The sequence below is a fragment of the Amphiura filiformis genome, chromosome 11, assembly GCF_039555335.1.
Source record: "Amphiura filiformis chromosome 11, Afil_fr2py, whole genome shotgun sequence".
Classification (NCBI taxonomy): Eukaryota; Metazoa; Echinodermata; class Ophiuroidea; order Amphilepidida; family Amphiuridae; genus Amphiura; species Amphiura filiformis.
In genome coordinates, this window is record NC_092638.1 from 57021456 (window position 1) to 57044222 (window position 22767).

At 33.4% G+C, this 22767-nt stretch overlaps 1 protein-coding gene across 1 annotated transcript; it reads right to left on the reverse strand.

Moving 5' to 3' along the window:
* Positions 1-306: 306 nt before the first annotated feature.
* Positions 307-19671, reverse strand: LOC140165055 (development-specific protein LVN1.2-like). The gene is made up of 6 exons (XM_072188472.1): positions 19448-19671; positions 16643-16803; positions 16329-16407; positions 15103-15285; positions 587-683; positions 307-373 (listed from the first exon to the last, which is right to left on the reverse strand). Exons 1-5 carry the CDS (start codon positions 19536-19538, stop codon positions 589-591), a joined length of 609 nt encoding a protein of 202 aa, XP_072044573.1. The 5' UTR covers positions 19539-19671; the 3' UTR covers positions 307-373; positions 587-588.
* Between the last annotated feature and the right edge of the window lie 3096 nt (positions 19672-22767).

Below are 22767 nucleotides of genomic sequence, written 5' to 3' on the forward strand. Positions count from 1 at the left end.
AAAATAGTCATAAATTTATCAAGGGGTGTAGTACCCCCTTAATTTGACAGAAATTGTGCGGCATAGTTGACTAAAATCCTAGTACTTAAAGCTTGTGGTGCTGAGATGTTGTCTCGGATCAATGTTGATTCATAACGCTCAGTGCTATACATTATTTTGGAAATTTAATGACAGAAAGACCTGGCGTACGTACATTCCACCCAACCACACACCCACCCACCCCTCATCCCTCCACACATACACCCACCCCACCCCACCCACCCCACACGCTAAAGCATTATTCACATTGTTAACTTCAGTTTTCCCGAGTTGCACAATTTATCATATGGCTATGTTGAATAACAGGAAACCGATTGTAGTACACTTGATGTTTCTGTCAGGAAAAAGAAAAAAAAGAAAGCAGGAAGTCACTAGGAAACTGTAAGCAAAAGTAGACCTTCGAGTCGAGTAATTTACTGCATGTGAAACAGTTTCTACAAACATTTATATTGATGAAACAACACTTGCTTTGATCAATTAACTTGGTATGAATATGTAACAACTAAATTGTATCTTCCCTTTTAAAGGGAACTCTTGTTATACTTACATTTATTTAGGGCAGAAATCGGGCAAACGGAAGAACCGGTCGTAGTCTTGAATTCCTTTAGTGAAATCCTCGTAATGAGATTGGTGAGTGAATCTCACTGAAAAGAAATAGAAATGTTTCCATCTTTAGTCCTGTACAGTAAGCCACAGTACCCTTTTAAATATATTAACCACGACAGCCATCATCATGTCCGTGTAGGTACATTGAGTTGGCCTAACAAAATAATCAGTATATTAGACCCTTTTCAGTGGAATTTCAATTTCCATGAGAACAGCGATGATACTTCAGTGACTAAAACCGCCAAGCACCCATTAAGGTGCGGGATTGTAACTATCTAAAATATCCTGACAAATATCCAATTAGCTTCAGCTATTAGCTATTAAGATATTTGGATATTATTAAAGGATATTATGGATAATTTGGATAATAGTTGCACCTACTGATATTTTGGATATTTGGATATTTTAGATAATTTGGATATTATCAAGGATATTATGGATATTTATATATTTCAGATATTTGGATATTTTAGATATTATGGCTAATTAAGATATTTTAGATATTTTGGATATTATTATGGCTAATTAGGATAATTTGGATATTTGTTATATTTTTCATATTATTATGGGTCATGAGGATAATTTGGATATTTCAGATATTTAGATATTTTAGATAATTTGGCTATTATTAGGGCTATTTTGGAAAATTTGGATATTTTGGATATTATTGTGGCTAATTAGGATAATTTGGATATTTCAGATATTAGGATATTTTAGATATTTTGGATATTATTATGGCTATTTAGGATAATTTTGATATTTTAGATATTTTGTATATTATTAGGGCTATTTAGGATAATTTGGATATTTTGGATATTAGTATGGCTAATTAGGATAATTTGGATATTTCTGATATTTTTCATATTATTATGGATATTTTTAGGGCTATTTTGGATAATTTGGATATTTTTCATATTATTATGGGTCATTAGGATAATTTGGATATTTCAGCTATTTGGATATTTTAGATAATTTGGATATTATTAGGGCTATTTTGGATAATTTGGATATTTTAGATATTATTATGGCTAATTAGGATAATTTGGATATTTCTGATATTTTTCATATTATTATGGGTCATTAGGATAATTTGGATATTTCAGATATTTTTAGATAATTTGGATAGGCCCTATTATTAGGGCTATTTTGGATAATTTGGATATTTTGGATATTATTATGCCTAATTAGGATATTTCTGATATTTTTCATATTATTATGGGTCATTAGGATAATTTGGATATTTCAGCTATTTGGATATTTTAGATAATTTGGATATTATTAGGGCTATTTTGGATAATTTGGATATTACTATGCTTATTAGGATAATTTGGATATTTCTGATATTTTTCATATTGTTATGGATATTATTAGGGCTATTTTGGATAATTTGGATATTTTAGATATTTTGGATATTATTATGGCTAATTAGGATAATTTGGATATTTCTGATATTTTTCATATTATTATGGGTCATTATGATAATTTGGATATTTCAGCTATTTGGATATTTTAGATAATTTGGATATTATTAGGGCTATTTTGGATAATTTAGATATTTTAGATATTTTGGATATTATTGTGGCTAATTAGGATAATTTGGATATTTCTGATATTTTTCATATTATTATGGGTCATTAGGATAATTTGGATATTTTAGATAATTTGGATATTATTAGGGCTATTTTGGATAATTTGGATATTTTAGATATTTTGGATATTATTATGGCTAATTAGGATAATTTGGATATTTCTGATATTTTTCATATTATGGGTCATTAGGATAATTTGGATATTTCAGCTATTTGGATATTTTAGATAATTTGGATATTATTAGGGCTATTTTGGATATTTGAGATATTTTGGATATTATTATGGCTAATTAGGATAATTTGGATATTTCAGATATTTGGATATTTTAGATAATTTGGATATTATTAGGGCTATTTTGGATATTTTAGATATTTTGGATATTATTATGGCTAATTAGGATAATTTGCATATTTCTGATATTTTTCATATTATTATTGGTCATTAGGATAATTTGGATATTTCAGATATTTGGATATTTTAGATAATTTGGATATTATTAGGGCTATTTTGGATATTTGAGATATTTTGGATATTATTAGGCCTATGGCTAATTAGGATAATTTGGATATTTCAGATATTTGGATATTTTAGATAATTTGGATATTATTAGGGCTATTTTGGATATTTGAGATATTTTGGATATTATTATGGCTAATTAGGATAATTTGGATATTTCAGATATTTGGATATTTTAGATAATTTGGATATTATTAGGGCTATTTTGGATATTTTGGATATTATTATGGCTAATTAGGATAATTTGCATATTTCTGATATTTTTCATATTATTATTGGTCATTAGGATAATTTGGATATTTCAGATATTTGGATATTTTAGATAATTTGGATATTATTAGGGCTATTTTGGATAATTTGGATATTTTAGATATTTTGGATATTATTATGGCTAATTAGGATAATTTGCATATTTATGATCTGAGGGCTAATTAGGATAATTTGGATATTTTTCAGATATTATTATGGCTATGCCTACCTATTTCACAACGTTTACAAATATGAGTCTTCAAATGATACATCTTTCTCTCATAGTTTTTGCAACTTTAATGTACAATATTATCATCACCATAATACACTGACATGTAAAATACAATATGCGTCGTTCTTTAAAAGTCTTTTCCAACTATATCTATCGTTTAGGGTTATACTTTTATGAACTAGAAGACAACATGCATTATCCATTCTAGGCTGTTCATTAAATGGTTCTCAGGCATATTAATTTCACATCTTTTATGAACTAACACAACATGCATGATGTATGCGTCGTTCTTTATAATTCTTTACCAACTATATCCATCGTGTAGCATTATGAACTAAAACACAACATGATGTAGGCTGTTCATAATATGCAATTTCACTAGTGTATAGGTGTATGCGTCGTTCTTTACAATATTTTACAGCAGTATACATGATTTAGGAAACTTGATGCATATGCAACTTTAATGTATACTATAATATGCGTCGTTCTTTAAAAGTTTTTTACAACTATATCCATCGTTTAGGATTATGAACTAAAACACATTGTGAGAAATCATCATACAACTACATGTATATGTATATATAACTACATTAATACATTCACATACAATATGCGTCGTTCTTTAAAAGTCTTTTCCAACTATATCCATCGTTTGAACTAGAAGACAACATGCATTATCCATTCTAGGCTGTTCATTAAATGGTTCTCAGGCATATTAATTTCACATCTTTTATGAACTAACACAACATGCATGATGTATGTGTCGTTCTTTATAATTCTTTACCAACTATATCCATCGTGTAGCATTATGAACTAAAACACAACATGCATGATGTAGGCTGTTCATAATATTGTTCAATATGCAATTTCACTAGTGTACAGGTGTATATGCGTCGTTCTTTACAATACATGATGCAGTCATGTCTACAGTAGAATTCACCTCGACCTTTGTAGGACTTAAACCCCATTAAAAGCTATTAAACCAAGATAACACTCATTGAAAACAGCTCAACTGATTAAATCATATCTTCTCTGGTTAAAAAACACAACATATGTTTCTGCTTTACATGTACAATGGAGCAATGCGCTGGGATTATAGTTTCAGTTGGGTGAACGATTATAAAGCGAGCGCTAGAGAACAATTCTGTGTGGTCTTTGTTTACGAAATGAGACAATACGTGCTTATTGTTAACCAGCGTTCTTGAAAATGAGAAGCATGGTGGTTTGCAGACTTAACACGGTTTGAAAATAATTTCTTCATATTTTTGGTGTTATCTGTCGTTTACATATCCTTCCTAAAACACCCAAGTATGCATATTTCCAAACATCTAAATTAGCTAAAAATTTAGGACATGTTACAAAACTATATTTTCTAGAATTTTAGAAGAGTACTTTTAATACTGGCCGGTTATTTTTCACACAGCGACATTAACTAGGCAATGTACTATTACCTATAACATACACTAAAACACCAAAGTACGCATATTTCCAAACATCTAAATTAGCTAAAAATTTAGGACATGTTACAAAACTATATTTTCTAGAACTGTGGAAGAGTACTTTTAATATTGGCCGGTTATTTTTCACACAGCGACGTTAACTAGGCAAATCCCCATACTTTTAACGTAGGCTATTTGTAGAGGTCACGCGTCAATGGTAAGAGCACTGTGTATTGTGTATAGGAAAACGGACAGTAACTGCAGTATGATGTTACAGCAGTAGGCCTATACATGATTTATGAAACTTGATCATATGCAACTTTAATGTATACTATAATATGCGTCGTTCTTTAAAAGTCTTTTACAACTATATCCATCGTCTAGGATTATGAACTAAAACACATCATGAGAAATCATCATACAACTACATGTACAGCCTGTCTCAAAAAAAATTGTGCAAGTGAAAAGCGCCCTCTCTGGCAATTAGAAAATACCGTTGTGAAATAATGTTTATATCAACGTCAAGGGTGTAGTCTTAGCTCTCAGATGCCGTTTGTTCTGTTCAATTTGCTTGTTTTAATCTCGAGATATGTTTAGTTAAAGACGAAAGGGTAAAATCACAATTGTGCCACTTTTACTATGGAAGAGGGCTTTACATGTAACAGTGATAGCATCAAGTTTATCAAGAGTTCCTTCATGAAATCAAAAGAATACACAATACACAATACAAAGAGTTTTTTACTGTTTTTACTGTTTTATCATGATGCAGGAATGATGATTCTCTTTTTCCACTTGAAAGAGATTAAAAGATAAATAAATATTTCACATTCTGTTGTAAAAATGGATTTCACATTCTGCTGTTTTACATGTGCATGTCAATGATTTTATCATGGTAAATACTGTTCTCTTAGTCATCAGTGGCGGATTTAAGCTGTCAGCAAGTCAGCAAGTGCTGACAAGGCCCCCTTGTTATTTTGGCCAAAGGGCCCCCCTGCTTTTTTTTTGTTGCTTTTTTAAATTGTTTTCTACAAGGTTCAAAGGTGCGGTTGGTAGAATAGTACTGAAAAGGTTATATATATGCCCGTGCATGCAAGAGGACATTCTATTTATGCCAGTAGGCCTATTTATGATTCTTAAAAAGTTACATTTTGCCCGTTTTAGACCCAGCAAGAGGTCAAAGATCAAGGGCCCCAGGGGCCAAATTTAATATTCGGGAATACAATTTCTCACAATACAAGTAGGTCATCTAGTATGGGCCCAGGGCCCCCAATGTTAGATGTTAGATATAAGGGTATCATCAAAGCTGGCTCTAAAACTACAAAGGACCCCGTATGTGGACGGCGGCCTAAAGGTCTTTCCTCTTAATTTGGCCAATTTTGGCCCAGCAGATATCCAAGATCAAGAGTTCCCGGGGGCCCAAATGTCAATACAAAGGACCATTCGTTTCTCAATTACTATTTATGGGTACATGAGATCTCCAAATGTCAACTATTATTGGCCCACTTGGCCCTTTGTTTTAAGTTTAACATCTGCGGCTCTCTGCCCCAGGGCCTAAATGTTTAAAAAAAGTAATTTAAAGCAAAATATAACAGTTCATGGTTCTGAGTTGGTACACCCAGCACTTGGGCAGTGTACCTTTCATGGGTACATGAGCCCCATAATGTCAAATATTATGGGCTACAGGACCCAGATGGGCCCAGGGCCCCCAAAATTGCCCTGTGCATCTTCCTTTTTAGACCTAAACACCATGTTTTGGGCCAAAATAGGGTAAAATTTTGCCCGCGCAAAGCGCACTGGCCCTATAAATGCAAAATTCACTGGGCTAAAACAGACTAAGGTGCATAGGCGATTAGGCGTAGATCCGGTGGGGTATATTGGGGATGGGGGATAAATCCCGCTTGTGCACCATGTTTTAACAGTTTAGTTTCAAAATGGCAAAATTTTTCGCGCGCATTTGTACCATAAAATTGTTTTCTCGCCAAAATGTCCTGGATTTCAGAATTTTTCCAACCCCATCCCCCTAATGTCAAAATTCACGCGTACATGTACTAACGTATTAGCTTCCTATTCCCTGAGGTCAGATTTATTATGATATTAAAACTGATTCTGGTCCTTAATCTGGGATTTTGCTTGCTTGACTATCAAGCAAAAACAGAAAAGGAAATATTCCTTGTTCTTTAGTAGGCCCCTACCTACCGTTTAAACTCTCACAAATCTTATAAACCCTGATTTGGGTATAGAATATTGTGAATTTGGAAATTTTCGCGCGCTTCGCGAGAAATTTACCAAATGTACATCAACTTTTACTTCAAATAGTATGAAAAGAAATGTATATTTGCGCACTACGCGCACATATCTCATAACATTGCACCGAACTAATGCTCACTGTCCATTTTTTTCTTGCCCTCCTCCCAAAAAAAAAAAAAAAGGAACGCTCCGAGTCAACTCTTTACTATTGGGCCCCCCGGGATATTTTGCTGACAGGGCCCTTTTCCTTAAATCCGCCTCTGTTAGTCACTTAAGGGATCCAAAATGAGCGTTTATTGCGTTTCGACAGTATTTTTTGTGGGACATGAGAGCACCTCAGACCTATCGAATTGCATTCTGAATACGAAGCATGTCTTTCTGATATCAAATAATTTTCATTTTTTAAAATCACAATATAATACAAATTTTATGACAAATTATAAAAATTTGATATTTTTCAAATTTTGATATATAACAGTCCTCGAAGTAAATTATATAAATCTAATGATATATTCTTAAAGTGTATGTAGCAGGGAGGAAAAGCCGACGGTCAATTGAAAATTTTGACCTTTCATATTGAAGATATGGATTTTTTCCCAAAAGACCTAATTTTTTTGGTGTTTTGGGAAAAAATCCATATCTTCAATACGAAAGGTCAAAATTTTCAATTGATCGTCGGCTTTTCATCCCACCTACATACACTTTAAGTATAAATCATCAGATTTATAAAGTTTACTTCAAGTACTGTTAAATATCAAAAATATCAATTTTAATGATTTGCCATAAAATGTGTATTTAATTGCGAATTTCAAAAAATCAAAATTATTTGATATCAGAATGACATTCTTCATATTCAGAATGCAATTCGATATGTCTGATGTGCTCTAATGTCCCAAAATAAATACTGTCCAAACGTTCATAGCCTACTCTCTAAATTTCTAAGATTTAAAAATAAGTCTAAGAGACTTGTTAAAATGACAAAACTTTTGAAAGACTTAAAATTCAAATCTTTGTTAGAGTACAATTTAAATCCATTAGATTTGAATTTTAAGTCTTTTCAAAGTTTTGTCCTTTTAATAAGTCCCTGGAATTTAGAGAGTACCCCAGCCCTTAAGACATGTTAAAAGACAAGCAAATATTGCGCACTTATACATGTTATAGGTTAATGAACGCATATTACTTGTTGGGAGAGATATTAGACAAAATAGTGCTGATGTTGATGCGTATAATGCGTGCGCCCCGAAAGGGGGAGTACATTAGACGCATCAACATCAGCTATCATTGATTTACAGCTCTCTTCCCTAGTAAAAGTGGCACAATTGTGATTTTACCCTTTCGTTGTTAAATAAACATATCTCGAAATTGGAACAAGCAAATTGAACAGAACAAACGGCATTTGAGAGCTAAGACTGCGCCCGTGACATTGATGTAAACATTATATCACAACAGTAATTTTGTAATTATCAATCAATCAATCAATTTATTTTCATCCATTCATTATACAACAATATAATTATGATACAATGAGATACAATAATGATGTATTTTATATACAATAATATAATGGAAAAAGCAACTATTTTTATGAAAAACGTCAATGAGATGGATGAGGACACTGCTAAACGCAGAGCGTGAGGTGCAGTGCCCTCGGCCTAAAGTTACAACATACAACATTTAACCAAAAATAAAATACGCTCGGTACAATTTTCACTCAAAATCGTGCACTGAGTGCCTATGGACGAGATAGTGAAAGCAAGCAGTTATGGCCACAAGGCTGTCCATGCACTGGGCACACAATTTGGAGTGAAATGATACATAATTGGAAAATATAAAACTGATGGTAAACTAAATAATGTACCAAAAAATTAGGGTGCCGACATAAAGCTGACCTGATAGCAAGAAATGAGAGACCGTTTTAAAGTAGTAATGAAACATGAATGTAATTACGATTCACTTGGCAAATATTTTCCAAGGAGATGTTTTTTCATGTGTTGTTTAAAACAGCTACCGAAGGTGCGCTTTTCAGGATTGGTGGTAAATTATTCCAAAGTAATGCACCTTGGATTCTGATGGTGTTATATGCAAGGCACGTGTTGGTTTGCTCAATATGGATATCACCTGCATGACGAGTGTTGTAGTTATGCACATCACTGTTGATAGTAAAATAATTTTGATCAAGTAGGTCGTTGGGAAGGAGACAATGATAAAATTGATACATAAAAATTACAATTTGAAGAATGTACAAATCATGAATTTTTAATGTTTTAAGTGTTGAAAAAAGTGGGTCAGAATGTGCTAACCAGAGTGAGTTAGTGCAGGTTCTGACGAGCTTCTTTTGCAACAGGAGAACAGAGTCACGGTGTGAATTATTATTATCAGCCCAGATAATTGCACAATAGTTTAAGTAAGGATAAACCAACGAGTTGTATAAGGTTGGCAAGGACTCAATTGGAAGAAATTGCTTAACTTTTCTGATGATGCCATTATATTTAGAGATGATATTACAGACGTGAGTGGTGTGGGACTTCCAGCTTAAATTATCATCAATTAGGATCCCTAAGAATTTAGTAGTATTAACTTGACCTAATTGTTTATTATCAATCTTAACTTTAATGTCAATGTTGGGATTCCGACTATATTTACTTTTAAATATCATGTAATTAGTTTTATTTACATTTAATGACAGCTTGTTTAATTTAAACCAGTTAGAAATTATTTCAAGATCTTTATTTAGCAGGGTTTCAAGGGTATTAGGATCTTTATTGGTACAAATTATATTAGTATCATCTGCGAATAAAATAAATTTAAGCTTAGAGGAGCAGTTGGGCAAATCATTTATGTAAAGGAGGAAAAGTAAGGGACCGAGGATCGAACCCTGTGGAACTCCACAATGGATGGTATTAGTGGTGGAATGTTTCCATTGAAGACAACAAATTGTTGTCTATCCTTTAAATAGTTTTTGATCCACAAATTGGAAGTTCCTCTAATGCCACAGTGGTAAAGTTTTTGAAGGAGAATGGAATGGTCAAGGGTGTCAAAAGCCTTGCTTAAATCAAGGAAGATACCTACTGTGCATAGTTTATTGTCAATTGCAGTGGTAATGGTGTCATACAGGTTATTAATAGCCATGTAAGTGGAATGATTTTTGCGAAAGCCAAATTGGTTCGGACTGAGAATTTTGTGATCAGTAATGAAGTCAAGGATCCGGTTATAAATGATCTTCTCGAGCAGTTTTGAGATAGATGGTAAAATAGAAATGGGACGATAATTGGTAAATTTATGTTTGTCACCAGATTTAAAAACCGGATTCACTTTGGCCGTTTTCAATTTTGATGGAACAATACCTGATGATAATTGCCAAAGAGGGCGCTTTTCACTTGCACAATTTTTTTTGAGACAGGCGGTATATGTATATATAACTACATTAATACATTCACATACAATATGCGTCGTTCTTTAAAAGTCTTTTTCAACTATATCCATCGTTTAGGATTATACTATTTAATATGAACTAGAAGACAACATGCATGATCCATCATTCTAGGCTGTTCATTAAATGGTTCTCAGGCATATTAATTTCACATCTTTTATGAACTAACACAACATGCATGATGTATGCGTCGTTCTTGAGCTAATATTAATTAGCAGATATTTTGGCTATTTTAGATAATAGCTAAATATCTGATAATATCTTAATATCCATCACTTACTAAGTAAAAAAATTCAATAATTTTTTTTTTATAAGTTCCTAATATCCAAATATCTGATATAGCAGATATTTCAGATAATATCTAAATTAGCAGATATTTTGGCTAATTTAGATAATTGCTAAATATCTGATAAAATCTTAATATCCATCACTTACTAAGTAAAAAATTTCAATAAAAATTTTTATAAGTTCCTAATATCCAAATATCTGATATATCGGATATTTGAGATAATATCTAAATTAGCAGATAGTTTGGCTAATTTAGATAATAGCTAAATATCTGATAATATCTTAATATCCATCACTTACTAAATAAAAAAAATGCAATAAAAAAAAATTTACAAGTTCCTAATATCCAAATATCTGATATAGCGGATATTTTAGCTAATATCCAAATTAGCAGATATTTTGGCTAATTTAGATAATAGCTAAATAGCTGATAATATCTTAATATCCATCACTTACTAAGTCAAAAAATTTCAATTATAATTTTATAAGTTCCTAATATACAAATATCTGATATAGCGGATATTTTAGCTAATATCCAAATTAGCAGATATTTTGGCTAATTTAGATAATAGCTAAATAGCCGCTAATAGCTTAATATCCATCACTTACTAAGTTCAAAAATTTCAATTTTTTTATAAGTCCCTAATATACAAATATCTGATATAGCGGATATTTTAGCTAATATCCAAATTAGCAGATATTTTGGCTAATTTAGATAATAGCTAAATAGCCGATAATATCTTAATATCCATCACTTACTACGTTAAAAAAATTTCAATAAAATTTTTTATAAGTTCCTAATATCCAAATATCTGATATATCGGATATTTGAGATAATATCTAAATTAGCAGATAGTTTGGCTAATTTAGATAATAGCTAAATATCTGATAATATCTTAATATCCATCACTTACTAAGTAAAAAAATGCAATAAAAAAATTTTTACAAGTTCCTAATATCCAAATATCTGATATAGCGGATATTTTAGCTAATATCCAAATTAGCAGATATTTTGGCTAATTTAGATAATAGCTATATAGCTGATAATATCTTAATATCCATCACTTACTAAGTCAAAAAATTTCAATTATAATTTTATAAGTTCCTAATATACAAATATCTGATATAGCGGATATTTTAGCTAATATCCAAATTAGCAGATATTTTGGCTAATTTAGATAATAGCTAAATAGCCGCTAATAGCTTAATATCCATCACTTACTAAGTACAAAAATTTCAATTTTTTTTTGTAAGTCCCTAATATACAAATATCTGATATAGCGGATATTTTAGCTAATATCCAAATTAGCAGATATTTTGGCTAATTTAGATAATAGCTAAATAGCCGATAATATCTTAATATCCATCACTTACTACGTTAAAAAAATTTCAATAAAATTTTTATAAGTTCCTAATATACAAATATCTGATATAGCGGATATTTTAGCTAATATCCAAATTAGCAGATATTTTGGCTAATTTACATAATAGCTAAATAGCCGATAATATCTTAATATCCATCACTTAGTAAGTCAAAAAATTTCAATAACAATTTTATAAGTTCCTAATATACAAATATCTGATATAGCGGATATTGTAGCTAATATCCAAATTAGCAGATATTTTGGCTAATTTAGATAATAGCTAAATAGCTGCTAATATCTTAATATCCATCACTTACTAAGTCAAACAATTTCAATTATAATTTTATAAGTTCCTAATATACAAATATCTGATATAGCGGATATTGTAGCTAATATCCAAATTAGCAGATATTTTGGCTAATTTAGATAATAGCTAAATAGCTGATAATATCTTAATATCCATCACTTACTAAGTAAAAAAAATTTCAATTAAAATTTTATAAGTTCCTAATATACAAATATCTGATATAGCGGATATTGTAGCTAATATCCAAATTAGCAGATATTTTGGCTAATTTAGATAATAGCTAAATAGCTGCTAATATCTTAATATCCATCACTTACTAAGTCAAACAATTTCAATTATAATTTTATAAGTTCCTAATATACAAATATCTGATATAGCGGATATTGTAGCTAATATCCAAATTAGCAGATATTTTGGCTAATTTAGATAATAGCTAAATAGCTGATAATATCTTAATATCCATCACTTACTAAGTTAAAAAAAATTCAATTAAAATTTTATAAGTTCCTAATATACAAATATCTGATATAGCGGATATTGTAGCTAATATCCAAATTAGCAGATATTTTGGCTAATTTAGATAATAGCTAAATAGCTGATAATATCTTAATATCCATCACTTACTAAGTAAAAAAATTCAATTAAAATTTTATAAGTTCCTAATATACAAATATCTGAAATATCGGATATTGTAGCTAATATCCAAATTAGCAGATATTTTGGCTAATTTAGATAATAGCTAAATAGCCGATAATATCTTAATATCCATCACTTACTAAGTAAAAATTTGCACAAAAAATTTGCTAAGTCCCTAATATACAAATATCAGATATTTTAGATAATATGAGATATTATGATCCACAAAAATAGCCAAATAGCCAAAAACAACCTTGTAACTATCTAAAATAGCAGATTTTTCACCCTATACTACAACACACAAATTATCCAAATTATCTATAAAAAAAAAAAGTTACAATCCCGCACCTAACTCGTGCAGGCCTATAATCATGATAATAGCGCCGTACCGATCTTTGCCCCGAAATTTGTATTTTTGTAAATTGGTTTCAGAGTTTTAAAGAGTGCGAAGAACTTTAAAAGTTTGTTATCGTTATCAACTGTTATCCAGGCTTCAAATTCAGGTTCAACTTAATGCCAATCTGCCATTAACTCCATTAATGTAGCCTACTTATAAATTTGGTACCGTAATCTCGTAGGGCCTACAGCACAACTTGTGTTGGACTTTTGAGCTATAAAATGACACCGGGAAATTGATGTTCCGTAACAAAAGCGCGCTAAGCGGAAAAATTTGGCATTTCAATGGGTCAAAATCAGGAAATTATCACAGGCACATTGTTTCACGTAATTTTCTTATAAGTAATTTCATCAATTTTTCCGCACAAACCATTGGGCCCTGCTTATGTGCATGAAAAATCCATGCAGAAAAGTAGTCAAAAGATTTATATTTTGATCTTTGTTCCGAATTTCGTGTTTGTCAAAAGTCAACGCTTTATGATTTTGGTCATATTATATCAAGTAGTAGGCCTACTTGCAGTTATCCACTGTACAAATATTATACTGATATTATCAATAGTCTAGCAATACCAAGGCCATGTGTCCTTTCGACATGCGTATATCCAAATTCGACAGGACGAAAATAAATAGTTCAAAGTGCATATGGGGCCGGGGAATTACGGAGTGTAACCCGGGAGTATAACAAATTCAATAAAATCGTTTTGCGAGGAAGTCCAGAGCAGGGAAAGTCTACATTAGGCCTACTCCCCGCATTGCTCATGCGATATATGTGCAGGCCTAGATAAAGCCCGGGCTACAAACCTATCAGTGTATTATCAACTTTAGGTATGGTCTCAGATGATCACAAACTACTGATATCAAGGGCTATGTCCTTTTGACATACATCAATTTCAAATTCGATTCAGGACGAAAATAAGAATCTCAAAGTAGCCTCGTTGCATATTGACGGTATAACATGTGAAAATAATCAATTAGATAGAGGAAGTCCTGAGCAAGGAAAGTCAACTTTTCTTTACATGGCACTAATTATTAATAGGCCTACTCCTATGCTTGTAGCCTAGGCCTACGATGCGACACAATTAGATGTTCTTTTTCATGGTAGCAGATACGACAGGGGCGACAGCTGAAAATGACTTTTAGTGTATTTGCTTGTTTGTGTTCAGGGGTAGCCAGGAATAAAAAAAAAGGGGGGGAGGGGAAACATCACAGAGCCCCTGTCGTGTCTAACCGAGGCTAGGTTTGTACGTGCGGCAGGCTCTGAAAACTTACCCAAAATATGTTAAATTTAAATGGAAAAAGAGACCCCAAATTATACTTCTAATTTTATGGACTTTGAAGTTATTTCTGTTAAAAAAATGGCCAAATTCTGGAAAATGTTTCTCTAAGCCATGTTTTTACACTCCAAATTTAAACTAAGCACCTGAAAATGCACTCCAAATCTGCCGCAAATCACCCTATTCCAAAATGATTAGGGACCGTTCACAAACACTTGTTGGGGAGGGCATGATGCAAGAAAATTTCATCGCTAAAATTTTTCGGGGACCCCTTTTTAGATCTGAAAAATTTCAGGGCCCCCCTTTTTTCATGAAAATTATGGGTCAACCCCATAGAAAAGCATATAAACTCAATTTTCCCAGGAAAAATTTGTGGTAATTTTTTTCAGGGCCCCCCTTGGGTCAAACAATTTCAGGCCCCCCCCCTTTTTTACATCAGCCCCCCACAAGTGTTTGTGAACGGTCCCTTGTATTATATTTTATACATACCAGTGGATCCTCCTTGAGTTCTTTCTCCCACGAAACTTGATGCGAATGGAATGCAGCTACCTCGTACAAAGGACCTGGTTTCGAATCCCTTCTCTCCTGACTCGTGATCAATTGGTGCTCCCCATTCATCAATGTTGAGTTGCCTGTCACCCACGTAGTAGGATCTGATCAATGTCTCGTTTACTGTGGATATTTGGTAACAAAATCAGATAGCAAATTATTATGGTTTTAAACCAACTGTTTCCAGCAGCAGACTACGCACATTTGGTTTTTGGGAGCAACGGGCTATTGAAATCCATACTATCCCTGTGGAAGATTTTGGAAATATCTTCCACAGGGGGAGTATGTTTTTCAAATGTAATTGGTCAGGGTCATTTTGAAACCCGTACTCCCCCTGTGTATTATGGCTTTACCTATATCTTCCACAACTGGAGTTGCCGGTACCAAGCTGTCTATTCTACTCAAAACTCATACCCCTTCTGTGAAAGACTTCAGCTAAATCTTCCATGGGTAGTGTAAGTTTTTAATGAAATTTAGCCCAATTTTACCACATTTCGGTGTTTTTTTATTTGAGAAATCCAGTAATGCGTGCACTTGACACACATCTGGCCATGGGCACCATAAACCCGGGGGGGACGCGTATGTAGGGTTGTTAAGACCCCCTTTTTCAGCGTCACCCAAAGACCCCATATTGTTTTACGAACTCATGCTCTGTCACCCGAAGACCCCATATTTTTCCATTTGATCTGTCACCCAAAGACCCTAACAAGTTCAATTTGAACAGCAACTTTCATATATCACTGATTTTGTTACTTATTTTGAAAAAACAAAGAAATATGAATCCATTTAGAACTAGCGCTGTTTCGGTTCTCACCCAAAGATTCCATTAAAAAAAGGGTCACGTTCTCACCCAATGACCCCATATTTTTTACATTTTGTTCTCACCGAATGCCAAAAATCATGCTCTCCGCCAATGACCCCATATTTTTTACATTTTGCTCTCACCGAATGCCCCTTAGCACAGTGCGAAAGTGCCAGCCCTACACCTATATCCATTTCAAATTGAAGTGCCCCGGGCCATAAACATGATAATTGAAATAAGATAATCTGGGACGAATTAACATGGGCGTTATCATGGTTATCAAACATTTGAACCGGGTCAAAAAAAGTTTGAACTTAACAACAAATTTGCTTTAAGCTAGGCATTTACATGACATTTGACTTACTTGTGACACATCGCATTGGTTCACGTGATCGTAATTGCTGCTTGGAACACTTATCATCTTCAATGAACCAAAAGGATTTCTGGAGATAAATAAAAAATGGGAATAAATAAATAAAGGAACTGCAACCAGAGTCGGCCATTCAGTCCGATTTTCGACAATTTCATTCTCCGAACATTCTTTTCTGTGTGTTTTTGCGGGGGTATGTATAGGTGTGTGCTGGGGTGCGTCCAGTTTATGCACGAATTAGGAAAGGGGCACATTTTGTTGTATATAGCCTAATGTTACTTTTATTGGAAGTTTTGCACGCCACTTACCGCGTTGTAGTCTTCAACCAGCTTCATACGATGACGTGTTCCATTCATGTAGTCAATGTCAGCCTCCCATCCTGTCTTTCTCTTCGGGAAATCATAGGCACGATGGCGTCTTTCATAATAGGATTCGTATTTGCCGCCACGGTCATTACTGGCTAGGATACCTATACAAACGAGAAAATATTAAACATAATTACACGATACTAGTTGGCCTTATTCATTTCATTAATTATTGTTTGTTTTAAAGCTTCCGTGCGCATTAATAAAATCATGCGCGTTAACCCGGGGTGCGTTATACAACTGGAAAACTGAAAATTAAGTTTATTTCCCTTATTAAAATTATATTTTCTATTAAATGCCTGTTTGCTAAGCCCGGGCACTTCAGTTGTGAGTGTTTTAATATAGGCACTAAAAGTAGTTTGTCTCCTTTCCATCTCTACAACTCGCGTTTGTTCAAACCGGTTGACCCACACATTGGATCTATATGTGAGTTGACATCAATGTTTATCAACAAAGGCAAGGGACTGGTATATCGATATGCTTGAGCGAAATGCATACAACCACTACACTGTTCAATAGCCTTATTGTGATGTGGCGGGAGTTTTAAAAGCACGGGCCCTGAACAGGCAGTGACGTCAGAACTCATCTATAGTCAAAATTATCATACAATAATGCAAAATAAAACTGCTTTCCGCATATTAACATTTAAATTTCTGAAGATTATTTGAGACAAACGATTAAATTAATTTCCCTAAAGTATATGCCACATGTTTCCGTGTTAAACTTTAGAGCATTTACAAACATGAAAAAACAAGTTCAAAAGAAACACTGAAAGACAAGAGAATAAATCACAGTAATCGAATCTCAACCATAACCAAGTAGGCCTATATGCTCTATAATTATCACTAATTCAAATCTTCTTCACACGTTCTACCCGGTGATAACTCATTGAAAGTTTTGAACAATATAAGTTTGAAGACACTTATACGTTACAACATAATTATAGTAATAGGATATCAGCGGACAGTGGTTTGGGGTCATGTATCACAAAGTGTTCTAAAAATTCAATAAATCCATTTTGCGAGGAAATCCAGAGCACGGAAAGTCTACATTAGTGTATTAATTTCTATGTAAGCTTTTGATATAAATCAAGTAGCTATTTATATCATTTTGGGTTTTTTTTTGTCCAGGCACGTAATCCTTTAAACATGAGATCTTCCTGGTTTCACTTCCCGTCGTCAGTTCTAGGTTACTTAGTATACAGGGAATCGCTCTCTTTTTTGTATGGCATAATAATACTTTTAAGTTTTAGTTTGAAAGTTTCCGTGTATCTCCTATTGTTACTTTCCATGTTTGGTCGGCTATTGACTAGCTCGGGAAACCCCATGCAGAGTATAAATGTTTTTGCTTCTGTTTCCTGAAAGCAATTCTTTTTTTTTTTTTTTTTCTTCTTCTTCTTTTTGATTGGTTGGATGTGATGTCATCGACTACAGAAACCAAAATCATTGTGAACGAAAATCAATCGGATATACAGTTGAGATATACGAAAAAGATATAAACGAGGGGGGCAAAGATTTTTTTGGCAGGACAAAAGGATGGGGGTGGTAAGCAGTTTGGCAGGTGGAAAGGGGAGAAGTGATTTTTGGCACATATGTTTTTGAAACATCTAGTATCCCTCCCCCCCCCAAAAAAAATCAGGTATAGGCCTATGGTTAGTTTTGGAATAGTATTATTTGGAATATAATTTTGGAATAAACCGCGCACTACGGTAGGACTAATATATGACGAAACCCCGGGCTAAATCCTAATCCAAACCGTTAACCGTAAGGCCGAGTAAAAAAATACATGTTTCTCGTCCGCGCCCTCCTCCTTTTTTGAAGATTTTTCAAATTTCTTTATATTTGGTAAACTTTCAGTTATAACTTTTTGAAAAAGTTTCAGAAGTTGAAACTTATTTTACGGCTTTGTAAATGCATAATACATCATTTAAGAAGAGTTTTGTGATCATTAGAGGGGCCTACCTCTCAAAATAAAAAAATAAAAAAAGGGCCTCCTCCTTTTTCTCAGATATCAATCTGTATGTCGAATACCCAAAATATGGTGCCAAATACAGGTGTTTAGCGTCGTTTTCCAATAAAAAATAGAAAATAAAAAGCCCCTCATCTTCCTAATTTTTAAAAACCCGGACGAGAAACATAAGTTTTTATTTTTACTTGGCCTAATCTTAGTGAGTCTATATGATCTAGTAATAAGCCGCATGTGAGGTCTACCCTAGCTATTAGATTGCGATGAGGGACAAATCCAAGCTTAGATTAAAAATTCTTAATCTAATAAATTAAAATTAAACTATAATCTGAATTTAATAGAGTGTACCATTTTTTAATCTTATAGATTAAAATTCAAATCCAATAGGCACAAATCGTCCAGATTATCACGTGCAAGTAGGCGTTAAGGGGGCGTATTGATCACTGGACGAGATAATGCATGATTGCAACTTTGTGTATTGGCCACTGGTCTATTGATATTATAGGCCTATATGCGAATACTTTTTCATTTGATCCAAGAAATATTACATGATAGAAATAATGAGAAACATGATATTAATTATGAGAAAGAATAATGGAAGCAATAGGCCTATCCGCTTATGTGGTTGTGGTTTCATTTGCAAGGTCATGCCGAACCGTAGCAGCGCACAATAAAATTATGATTATAACAAAGTATTCTTATAAGTATACTTTAATCAAAGTAGGCCTAGTAATGAAACTACATCAAAAATGTATTACTCCTATCTATACTAGGCCTACTTACCTTCGCCTATTTCGAATTCCTCAGGAATACAGCAAAGTTCCTGGGCTAATGCTGCCCCAACTAAGACCGCTAAAACAAGTAGCAACTTCATGTTAACAAATTAATGTAGATCTCGTATGCTGTATACTGTTTCCCGTGCATGGTAATCAAACAAGTTCCCCGACAGTTTGTAAACAGAATGACCTCAAATTTGTTGAAGCGTGTGTAATCAGTAAAATCTGACTACCTGGATATCAAGGTATATAACCATACCATGGAGCCACGTGACTTGCAAGCAATGGAAATGAATAATTTAATCATGAAGCGTAATTATTGACCTATATATAATTTTGAGAAGGTTTGGGGATTTTCTACAATTATTAAATGTCATATATAGGCCTATACTGCGAACCTAGTACCTATAGGCCTGTAATTAATAATAGACTATTTTATCCAGTGAAACCCAAATAAAATAATTAAACATTCCCCACATGTCACTATGACTAATAATGGAAAATCCTAGAAAAATACATAATGGAACTCATTGCAAAAATATTTAAGAGTGTGTATTCAGTGAACATTTTCGGAACGTGTATCCGGGGGTACTCAAGTTTGGTTTTGGTAGGGACGTGCCGCTGAGAATTTGAAAGTGGACCCATAAATATACCAATTTTTCAAGAAATTTGGACCCATTGATATACCAAAAGTCAAAATTTTCGGCCGAATTTAACCCAAATTGTCCTAGTTTTTACAAATTTTCCCTAAATTTTGGGAAAATTTTGGCTAAATTTTGGCTAAATTAACGAAAAATTGGGCTATTTTCCGAAAAAATTGAGAAAATTGTGAAAAAAGGACCCATTCATATACCAAAATAGGCTTTGAAAAAGGGGTCATTGATATACCAAGAGGCTGAAAATGCTACCCATATTTGCGGCACGTCCCCGTACGGTCATTTGTACTGAGAACCCCCCCCCCCCCCCCGGGACGTGTATAGGGCCTACAAAACACACTTAATTTCAAAATATGATTAATTGCCGAGCATTACTTGTAGTTTGTTTGTTTGTTTGTTGTTTTTTGGTAGTTGCTTGTCTCCTCCATGATTCTTTGATGATATACTTTGATATAATGGTATTTTAGTGCGTATTTTGTAATGTTATTTGTTTGTGAATTGTGGAAATAAATAAATGAATAAATGAATGAATGAATAAATGAATGAATAATACAAATTGTGTTTTCTGCTTTAGAATCTACGATTTCCACCGGACTTGTTGTCTAAATATGGATTTATTAACATCAAGTTTACACTACAGTCCATATCCGTAGGAGAATCAGCAATTTCTAAACAAACTAGAATAATACTACTAAAGGCCTCTTCTTTTAGACCCCTTTTTTTGTCCAAGAAAGATACACATTTTCCTCAATAATGTGGAAATTTGTTCTTGCTGCGCGCGCAATTTGTGAGCAAATCAGCTGGCCAAATATGTCAGGGGAATGCTTAGGGAGTGTTCAAAAATACTTGGAGGGGAGGCTGGGCAAAATAGAGGGGGTGAAAAAGTTTTAGGTTTCCAAAAAGGGGAGTCAAAAAAGTTTTTCCTCCTTATAGAGGGGGTCAAAAAAGTTTTTAACAGGAGAAGAATATCATACAAAATTTTTGCGCGCTACCACATGCCAATAAAGCCCATTTTGACCCCGATCATGGGCAAAATAGTGTAAAATACATTTTTTTGCCGCTAGCTACACGCGCTCATTATCACATTTAATTAAGCCCTTTTTGGAAACGCGAAAACTTTACATGTATTGCACAGTCTCGATGCAACCACCATTGTTTTTGGCCCCCTGACCAAGAAAGCTAGCTACGCCCATGTTAAACAAGTTCTTTAAACAAGTCTTTTAAGACTTAAAAGCATTAAAAAATCTTGCGCCCAGATGTTGTGCTTAATTTCCCTTTTTTCACGGCAGTGAAATGATGCCACTTGCACCCACATCTCATATGCACAGTTTAACCCTTGCATATCCTGTGTCTTGAATAGCTATATAGCCCACCAACCATGTGCTTTAAGAGGCTAGGAAATAATTCCTAATATCTCATACCCTAGTTTGTATGCCTTTATCTAATCTTGCCACACATGACAACTTACTAATTAGCCCTAACCCGGAAAAGAGTCTGTACAGGAGTAGGAATTTTTTAGCCTTGTTTAGAAACATGTTTACAATTGGCTTATAGCCATCACATGCTGACAATACACATAACTGATTGGTTAATCAAAACTAGCAGGGTCATTGGCCAGGCCTGATTACAAAGTAAACATATCATCATATAGAAAACTGTGCAGCAAGCGATTTACTTCAGAAAATTACTACATTGCACAAAACTAAGTCCATTATCTATACTCTATAGTTAATTGAATGTTAGCTAATGTTTATTGACTCTTGTAATAACCCATGTGTAGGCCTATAAACCTGTATAATATTGATGTTCATACATACCCCTGACCCTGACAAAAGCTAGCAAGAACAAGCTGTGTAATTATTTTGTTTACTTGTGATAAGATATACAATTTTCTTTGTAGTTATAGCCACATTTGTTTCCTAGTAGGTGATAAAATTCCTTTAAAAAGGAATGGGCGCCCAATGTGAGCTTGGTCGTGATGTGGTAAATTTCATGGTGTTTAGATTTGGTATTACTATCTCTTGCAAACCCGGTGACACCTCATTATAGAAATCAGACCTGTCGATAGGTTGTAAGAGGGGATAGCCTTTTCCAGGCACGAATTGGGCCATATATAAAGAAAGTTTTGCTACTTTGCAACGCAATAAAAACCTAAATGCAAAACGAGATCCTGTAGGTGGCTCCTGAGGTGGCTTAAAACTAAATGCAAAATGAGGTTTTAAAAAAATATTGTTTTCCAGAGTCAAGACGCAGGTATCATTATTAAGCCTCATATCACTTATTTATTGTCGAATAAGTGCAGAGTAGGTTAGATATGAATATTGACCAAAGTAGCTCAAAGTACATGTACTATACACCTGATCCGTGAACTTGTCTTTTTTAAAGACAAATTCTTGTTTGTGTTACGTTTACTTATTTAATTATTGGTTATAAGAATGAAACATGCACTAAGCATAGACGTTTAGATCATCAGCAGTGTGTTTAATTATCTTTTGTAATGACATTTGTATGCAAAGTTGCCGAATTATATGCAATTTGCCGACAACCTATATGTAACTTTTCATCACTTAAAGCCATATTATAACATTTGCTGAGGAGAACACCCTAAAAAATTTAAATTCTGGTTTTTACACGATTGTAATGTACATTAGTCAATAAAGATACTCTGCAA

Bases quoted from the DNA above. Each gene is read 5' to 3' on its own strand.
- LOC140165055 (XM_072188472.1), bottom strand. From the start codon at position 19,538: ATGAAGTTGCTACTTGTTTTAGCGGTCTTAGTTGGGGCAGCATTAGCC. The intron at 16,804-19,447 runs GTAAGTAGGCCT...TCGTTTGTATAG, and splicing joins GGAATTCGAAATAGGCGAAG to GTATCCTAGCCAGTAATGAC. The intron at 16,408-16,642 runs GTAAGTGGCGTG...ATTTATCTCCAG, and splicing joins TGGTTGAAGACTACAACGCG to AAATCCTTTTGGTTCATTGA.